At 38.2% G+C, this 8,832-nt stretch overlaps 2 protein-coding genes across 3 annotated transcripts; both read left to right on the forward strand.

Moving 5' to 3' along the window:
• Nucleotides 1-2,455: 2,455 nt before the first annotated feature.
• LOC103423311 (peptidyl-prolyl cis-trans isomerase FKBP16-4, chloroplastic) lies at nt 2,456-5,942 on the forward strand. 2 transcript variants are annotated; one of them, XM_008361382.4, is made up of 10 exons: nt 2,456-2,733; nt 2,837-2,983; nt 3,203-3,258; nt 3,417-3,472; nt 3,831-3,888; nt 3,994-4,068; nt 4,676-4,765; nt 5,111-5,188; nt 5,529-5,569; nt 5,666-5,942. In XM_008361382.4, the coding sequence occupies exons 1-10, from the start codon at nt 2,655-2,657 to the stop codon at nt 5,691-5,693; spliced, it is 708 nt and encodes a 235-aa protein (XP_008359604.1). In that variant the 5' UTR covers nt 2,456-2,654; the 3' UTR covers nt 5,694-5,942. The 2 variants fall into 2 exon arrangements, with proteins under 2 accessions (XP_008359604.1, XP_008359603.1); XM_008361381.4 differs by having other exon boundaries at nt 2,499-2,733; nt 5,476-5,569.
• Nucleotides 5,943-6,325: 383 nt separating this feature from the next.
• On the forward strand, nt 6,326-8,582 carry LOC103423323 (wall-associated receptor kinase-like 20). The gene has a single exon (XM_029090736.2). The coding sequence runs from the start codon at nt 6,519-6,521 to the stop codon at nt 8,415-8,417; it is 1,899 nt and encodes a 632-aa protein (XP_028946569.1). The 5' UTR covers nt 6,326-6,518; the 3' UTR covers nt 8,418-8,582.
• The last annotated feature ends 250 nt before the right edge of the window (nt 8,583-8,832 follow it).

Genomic DNA, 8,832 nt, shown 5'->3' on the forward strand with positions numbered 1-8,832 from the left:
ATCTCCAATCCTCACCCCTAACTCATTTTGGCCTCCATTTGCACTGAACTTGCACTCCATATATTCTGTCTTTGATCGGCTTAGGCGAAGACCTTTAGATTCCAACACTTCTCTCCAAAGGTTAAGCTTCGCATTTACCCCTTCCTGAGTTTCATCTATCAACACTATATCGTCTGTGAAAAGCATACACCAAGGAATATCATCTTGAATATGTCCTGTTAACTCATTCATTACCAACGCAAAAAGGTAAGGACTTAAGGATGAGCCTTGATGTAATCCTACAGTTATGGGGAAGCTTTCAGTTTGTCCTTCATGAGTTCTTACGGCAGTCTTTGCTCCTTCATACATATCATTTATAGCTTGGATATATGCTACTCATACTCCTTTCTTCTCTAAAATCCTCCAAAGAATGTCTCTTGGGACCCTATCATACGCTTTTTCCAAATCTATAAAGACCATGTGTAAATCCTTTTTCCCATCTCTATATCTTTCCATCAATCTTCGTAAGAGATAGATTGCCTCCATGGTTGAACGCCCTGGCATGAACCCGAATTGATTGTCCGAAACTCGTGTCTCTTGCCTCAATCTATGCTCAGTAAATTCATATCATCTAAGCACCATAAGATATTAGTAAGAATTTAAGAAATTTCAAATTGGAAATATAGCAGCATTCGAATATCACCAGTGGGGTCTTACATTTGTTTGCTCCGTTCTTCACTTCTAATTTAGAAATCTCAAATTGGCATGTTAAATCTATGCACTCGCACTCCCAGTTGCACAAATCTTAACAAAACCCAGTAATTAACAAATCAAATCTGATAATTAACAAAACCCAGTAATTAACACAACCCAATAATTAACAAATCAGCAACAAAAGATAAAAAAGAAAACCCTAATTAATTAAAACCCAGAAAACTTTCAATCAAAACGCAAAACAATGAAAAAAAAACTGAGATTCATCAAGCTATCAATCGCATACCTAGGTTAATCTGCAGCACGACAGTTGTGGGTTCGTGCTGCTGTGTGCTGGCTGGGTGCAGTCGACGCCTACTAGAGAGGATGAGGAGGAAGCCCACGGGAAGAGAGGGGCAGCGGCAGAATGAATGCAGGACGAAGGAGACGGAGAGATTGAGGTCTGAGGAAAGAGACAATGGGAGAGGGGCAGTTTTATCTTAAAATGTTATAATTTTATGTTCCACGGATGTGGAACGAGTTGTTCCAGGGGGGTGAGGCGGAACGAAAATTCACCCAAAACTTGTCTCGTAGAACAGCCCGTTCCATCCGTTTTAGGCGTACCAAACGTGGGACGGAACGTCTCGTCCCACTCCGTTCCGTCCCGTCCCACGTACCAAACGCTACCTTAAAGCACCTTGACGTGGAGAAATAGTTAATGTAGCAATTGGACTAAGCCTATCAACCTGAATTTTAGGAAATAATCTTAAATAAAAAAGTTTGCGAGAACAATAGATCGATATTGGCCAATCTCAAAAACACCATTCACTTTTGAGACAAGAATAGTAAAATAACTATTAGTGTTAGGATACAACTAACCGCACTGAAAGAAATCTTGCACAAAAGCAATAATATGCAAATCAATAATATCCCAATAATATCCCAACAATTCTGATTGGATTTTGATACTTTTGAAACCGACCAAAATCAAAGGGAAATTTTATTTGAACTCATATATAACCACTTTTTATACCCAACTTACCCTTTACACCCATATTATTTTTAATGAAAGAATCAATATATCTTTAAACCCAATTTTATACCTAAATTACCCTCACAAACCCAATTCAAAATGAAAATTTATCTTTGCACCCATTTAAAAAATAAAATCCCAATTGAATAATTTGGTGAAGTTTCTACTTGTTTAGAAATCTTCCATATACTTTCTTGATATCCATGTCCCCGTGATTGTATTTGCATAAGCATAAAGTATATGCTTTCATATGTCTATACTTAAAACACCATAGAAAATAGACTAATAATAACTTTTCTTTCTATGCAGATATTGTAACCCATCTTCTCAACTTTCAATGTTGATGGCCGTGAATTGAAACTCAAAAACTCATCTTCTCAACTCTATAAAAAATAGAAATCAAGTGAACAAAAAAAAAGCATTTCAATGTAGGATCAACATAGGGTTTTAGCCAACGTAGGATAATGTAATGTTTAATTTGGGTGTGGGTTTATTGATAAATTTTATTTTGTTATTAATTTCATCTTGTACTTAATGGTAATCATGCAATAAGATAAAAAGGACAATTCACATTTAAGGTTTAAGTTAGATGTAAAAAGATGTTATATGAGTTCAAATAAAATTTTCCAAACCAAATAGTGTCCACCCAAACCGTAAGTGCCACTTACTTAATATGTGTCATTCTATCTGTAGCACCAATTTATTAATGAAAAGGAAAAATTGAACCTGCTAGAATGCACCTTCCAATAATATTTGTGACAAACATTAACTATATTCAATTGGGGCGACATACCTTTGTTTGTGACCATAAGTTGTGGATGAAATAGGGTGAGTGAGATCCTCTCTCTCCCCTATCAAAACCAAAATCTCTCTCCCTCTCTCGAAAAACCAAACCGCTGAAGGCCTAAAACCAACTGATTCTCCAACGGTCACTCTAACCATTTGCACCATGGAGCTTTTCCTTCTTCCTTATCACCATCACAACCCAACTCTGCTCCACAGGCCTCTCTTCCCACAACCCATCACAAGTACCTTTCTCTCTCTCTCTCTCTCTCTCTCTCTCTCTAAAAGCTTGTCTTTTGGGGTGCATTGAGACTTCTAATTTACCAATTTTATTTGGGTTCTTCACAGGCAACAGCAAGAGATTCCCCAAGAGGAAGTCACATGTGTTGCCATGTCAATGCTCACTGCCTTCCTCAGATGATTCTGCACAACCAACCAACCAAATTACACCATTTGAGGGCAGGAGGGCTTTGATTGGCACTCTCTTAGCCTCAGGTTTTTTCCTAGTCTAACTTCTTCCTTAAGCTTTAATTTCATCTGGTTCAAAGAAAAAAGATAGTGAATTAAAATAATTTTGAAGCCAGAATTGAAGTAGAAGTTCTTGGTAATTCCAGTTGGGTTTTCTTTTTATTTTATTTTGGTCTTTCTATATCTTCATATGATACTTTATAAACTGGTATATTGACTTTTGTTCTTGTTTTTTTAATGAGTCAGCTGCTGGCATTTATGTGTGTGATGGGGCTGAAGCTGTTAGCACAAGTAGGAGAGCTGTGAGTTCTGAAATTTTACTGCGTTTTCGAAATCTTTTATCTTTTCTATCGGATATATTTTAGTGATTATTTCTTCTGGCATTTTAAGTTTGAGGAGAAAAGAAGGAAATCTTTGTTTTGATGATTCAAAGTTTGTGACATTCATTTATTTGCTGCAGCTAAGAGGAGCGAAAATACCCGAGAGTGAATTTACAACCCTTCCCAATGGCCTGAAGTTAGTAAACTATCATTACTTCTAACATCTCTTCTCACCCTTTAAATTTCGTCTCTCTCCTTTTGTAATCCATATTCATCGTATATGAGCTAGTGTTGCCTTTCATTGTAGCTTTCATGTTGATGATAGAAATTCTCTCTCGAATTCATAATTTTCTTATCTAGCTTAGAGTGAATTTTTCTAGAGTTTTCGAAGCTCTGTCTCTGATTATAATAGGATACAAAGTACTGCATTTAGCTCATAACCCACTATTCCTATCGATAAAAGTTTCAACAGGTTTATTGACTTCATCTGTGAAAACTTAATGGCTTTTTCCATACAGAGTAATACACTGATGGTTTTATTCTTCTCTCCTCAGGTATTATGACTTGAAGGTCGGGGGTGGAGTTGAGGCGGTGACAGGATCCCGGGTTGCAGTATGGTTGTGATCAAGTTAAATTTCAATAATTGAGTATACATAAGTAATTCTGTCTCCTAGAATATTCCAAACTAAGCATGAAAAGGTATCCTCATTTTTGCAGGTTCATTATGTTGCGAAGTGGAAGGGTATCACTTTTATGACAAGTAGACAAGGACTTGGTGTTGGTGGAGGAACGGTGAGATTTGAGTAGTGCTGCTATTCACATTTACATGTAGAAATAAGCAGGCACCTTCAAATTTCCTTATAAACTTAGGATAAAATGAAGCAACCAATTTTACGGTTATATGATTTAACTTCTGGAATAACCATCTTGCCCATAAACCAAAACTTGGAACATTGTTTTGCACTCATATGTATAAAATGGTTCTGCTTAATAAAAATGCACTGGAGTTCGGAACAGTTATATTTATTCAGTTAAAGTGCTAACAGTGTTAACATCCCTTCTTGCATATGATGAACCACCAGTTATCTGATTCTCATTGATACCTGCTCATAAATTTAGAAGGAATTACTTAAACCTGGTCTTAAACTCTTGACCAAAAATGTCACTGAATATATCACTTCAGATTTTCAATTGTCTCCATGAAGCAATTGTTGGAGATTGTGGAATCTTAGTTTAAGGAAAACTTAATCTGAGCTTTAAGTGTGTACATATGTTAATTATGATATAGAAAGGAAAAATATGGCATTGAAGACTAAGCAATCTCGCCCAGTATTGTTTGAGTCACATGTGTGTGTTTCTTATATCGTGCACTTTTAACATTCATGCTTGGATGCTGCAGCCATACGGATTTGACGTAGGCCAATCTGAGAGGGGATCAGTCCTTAAAGGATTAGATCTTGGTGTAAAAGGCATGCGGGTAGGAGGCCAGGTGAGATTAGTTTATTGGCTTAAAATTTATTTGTTTTTACACTTTGTGGAAGAAAATTAAAGTTCTTACTTCTTCTATGCTGTTTAGTAGTAAACCTTGAGTAGAATACTGTCATGGAGTTGATTTATGCACAGAAAAATAGTTTTGAGTCTCAAGTATGTGCTGGAGATATTTTGATCTTTATGATGAGGAAATAGCAGCTTGAAGTCGATGGCATTTTCCTCATTCGACTAGATCACTTAAAACAACTGCAATAACGACGCCCTCTCGTTCTTTTCCTTTTTGGCGCTCAGCTTGATAAGTACCCCTTTGGGTTCCTTTTTATTTAAATTATTTATTTTGCAGCGATTGCTAATAGTTCCTCCCGAGCTAGCATATGGAAGCAAAGGAGTACAGGAAATTCCTCCAAATGCAACCATAGAGGTAACAAAATTTCATCTACAAATCTCCTAAAGGACTTCATCCTCAAATCTCACCGCATCTCTCTTCTTCTCTCTTAGGCTTATTCTATGGTAATAAGTATAAATACACGTATGTACCGCACTCCAGACGTTGTTCACAATCAACTTCCTTTGCCATTCTCTTTCATACAAAGTGTAGGATTCTAAATGTATTTTTTCTTGTATTTCTTGGAGCTAATCTATCTCTATCGCTGTTCTCTTTCGCGTTGTGATTATATTCTTTTCATCTTTTTGATACCTTTCTTTCAGGGGCCCTTCCCTATATTCGTCTTCACTGTTCTGTATATTCTTTTTATCTGCAGTTGGACGTTGAACTACTCGCCATTAAACAAACCCCATTTGGGTAAGTAATGGATTCCGTGAAGTTTACTTATCCACTTTTTGTGCTCATATTAGAAGATACGTAGCAATTGTTTCGTCTTGTTGCTCTCTTGTGCAGGTCTCCTGTAAAAATTGTTGAAGGTTAATGAAACTAAGCTCTTCCTACTGATTGTCATGCCTCTTGTGTAATTTAAATGAGGAAACATTATCTTGCTATTCTCTTCATTGTAAACCGTAAAGGTGTCCTTTTGTTCGACACTAAAACAAGGGTACCTGCATAAATGATACAAATATCATTAGCGTTGTAAGTTTCATTCAGAACCTCGAAATACTTTTTTGGAAATTCTCTTTTTTGGAAGTGCTTATCCTTGAATGATCAGATCATCGTTTTCTTATTCACGATTTTTCTTTATATTTGAGTCACTTTCTTGTTATGAATCTTAAATCTTTCCTCTTTTATGCAGAACATAGTTTTTTTCTGCATAATTCTGTATTCTGCATCGTTCTAACTTATCTCGTCGATGATACACGTGTACATTTATCCGAGAACAGAACATTGAAAAAATTCTAGCTAGATGTGATTAGCCACTACGTTATGGAATTATTTCTTTTATTTTTCTAATAGATTTTTATTCTCCAATTCAGTGATTTGTTCCTCAACTTAGTGATGGAAAGCACAAAAGTTGATATATCATTAGTTTTCCCTAATGCCTTTGTAGTAAGAGCTTTCCTTAAGTAGAGGTCATACTATAAAGGAGGAATCCACTTTATTCTCTTGTTGTTTCCTTTTTTTAACTTTTGACAAAGCGATATTTTAAACTACTCCATTCACGAGAGTGGAATTCAAGCTTAGTGTAACGAGGCATTCACACTTCCCTAGCCAACCTACTTAACCTCGTGTTGTATCCTTTTATTTACCCCATCTTTGTTTCCCATAAGCTTTTCATTGCTCCTCCTTTGTTCATGCAAATATGGTCACCAAGGCAAACATAATGCCAGGCTTCCTCTGCAGCTTTTTCTTCATCATCCTTTGTGTCGATTTTCGCTGCTCCTCCCAAAAGACCTGCCCTGGGTGTGGCAGCATGAAGGTTCCGTACCCCCTAAGCACAAACCCCGACTGTGGTGACCCCAACTACTCTCTCCATTGCGATCCTTCCTCTAAGAAACTCTACTTTGATGCCCTCAATGGAAGTTACTATCTTGTGCTTCAAATCATGGCTCTGTATCAGCGTATGGTGGTACAACCGTCACCATGGCTGCCCGGCAAATGTGTTACTCAAGACTTGGTGGTGAGTGAGGGCCTCTGGTTGAATCAGTCACTTCCTTTCAACATCACTTCATCGAATACTATCTTCCTCTACAATTGCTCTCCACGGCTCTTGGTATCTCCTCTCAATTGCACTCCATCTAGCCTCTGTCACCGGTACTTGGAAAGCTCAAGACACATTGACACAAACCGAGCACTACAGTGCAAAAACAGGCTTAATCTTTGCTGCACATTTGTTGCCGGTGGCATGCCTTCAGCATACAAGATTCGGCTTCACAACTCAGGCTGCAAAGCCTTCAGAAGCATCCTTCATTTGGATATAAACAAGCCTCCGAGCCAATGGGAAGAGGGGTTGGAAATTCAATGGTCACCTCCACTTGAACCAATTTGTAGAACACAACTTGATTGCTCTTCAGCTTCCAAATGTTCGCCTATTGGTTCGAGGAGCGTCTCACACTGCCTTTGCAATAGAGAGTACTATTGGGATCATCTTCTTGGCACTTGCTCAAGGAAGAAGAGGAACACGAAAGCCGGTCTGAGCCTAAAGGTCTCGATTGGGGTAATCTCATTTTTCGTTGTAGCCGCAGTTGTAGCAATAGTCACGGTGAAAAGATCCTGCAAATTCTCGAAGCAGGAGAAACTTACCAGGGCAAGAGAGGACATTTTGAAGAGCAACAATGATGGGAAATCGGCTCGAATGTTTCACTTGAAAGAAGTGAAGAAAGCCACCAATGGTTTCTCCAAAGACAGACTTTTGGGGAGTGGTGGTTTTGGAGAAGTGTACAAAGGAGAGCTCGAAGATAGGACTCTCATCGCCGTCAAGTCTGCGAAAGTTGGCAACATCAAGAGCACAGAACATGTACTAAATGAAGTTGGGATACTTTCCCAAGTCAACCACAAGAACCTGGTCAGACTCTTAGGCTATTGTGTGGAAGCTGAGCAGCCATTGATGATCTATGAGTACATCTCCAATGGCACTCTCAGTGACCATTTACACGGTAAGTTTTCGACATTTCTTGACTGGAAAACTAGGCTCAGAATTGCCGTGCAAACTGCTGAAGCATTGACTTATTTACACTCCGCCGCGCACACTCCCATCTACCATAGAGATGTCAAGTCAACCAACATACTTCTGGACAGCGATTTCAACGCAAAAGTTTCAGATTTCGGGCTGTCCAGGTTGGCTAGTCCGGGGTTGAGTCATGTCTCGACATGTGCTCAGGGAACATTAGGATACTTAGACCCCGAATATTATCGGAACTACCAGTTAACTGACAAGAGTGATGTTTATAGCTATGGAGTCGTCCTGCTTGAGCTTTTGACATCACAAAAGGCCATTGATTTCTCGCGGGATCAGGACGACGTGAACTTAGCCATTTATGTGAGAGTAAGAGCCAACAATGGTGTAGCTATGGAGGTTGTGGATCACCGGCTGCTCAGCGAGGAGCCTTCGGGGAATACAGTAGCGAGTGTAAAGCTTTTCTTAGAGCTTGGACTTGCATGTCTGAGGGAAAAGAAGGGGGAGAGACCAGCCATGAAGGATGTTGTTCAAGAACTCCATTGCATAATTCAAGCTTTAGATGAACAAGTGGTTCATAATTAATGACATTATTAGTTATCGTCATGAAATTTTATCAATGTCCTATGTAACTATAGTACTAGTAGAGTTTGAAAATGTTCTGTCGTAGCTTGTTATGTTGTTAGATTGTAGCCTAAATTATTCATGGTCACATGAATAGATATATTTTAACGTGTTTTAGTGTCAAAATATCATACAACTTTTCTTTACACAATCGATATTGAAGGAGAGATAAATCGAACAAAGGTCATCTCAAACACAGGAACGAAAGCTCATAACCAACTTAAATCGCTAGCCCCTTACAAGTATCATGCAACTTAACATACATGTAAGAAGATAGCATATACATTGTGTCAACAAAGGATAATATGTGTAAAGTATTTCTTTGAATATTCATGTTGTAAAAGAAAGGAGTGGAGATGAAAGGCAAAGAATCAGT

Source organism: Malus domestica, chromosome 12 (assembly GCF_042453785.1).
Source record: "Malus domestica chromosome 12, GDT2T_hap1".
In the NCBI taxonomy this organism is placed as follows: domain Eukaryota; kingdom Viridiplantae; phylum Streptophyta; class Magnoliopsida; order Rosales; family Rosaceae; genus Malus; species Malus domestica.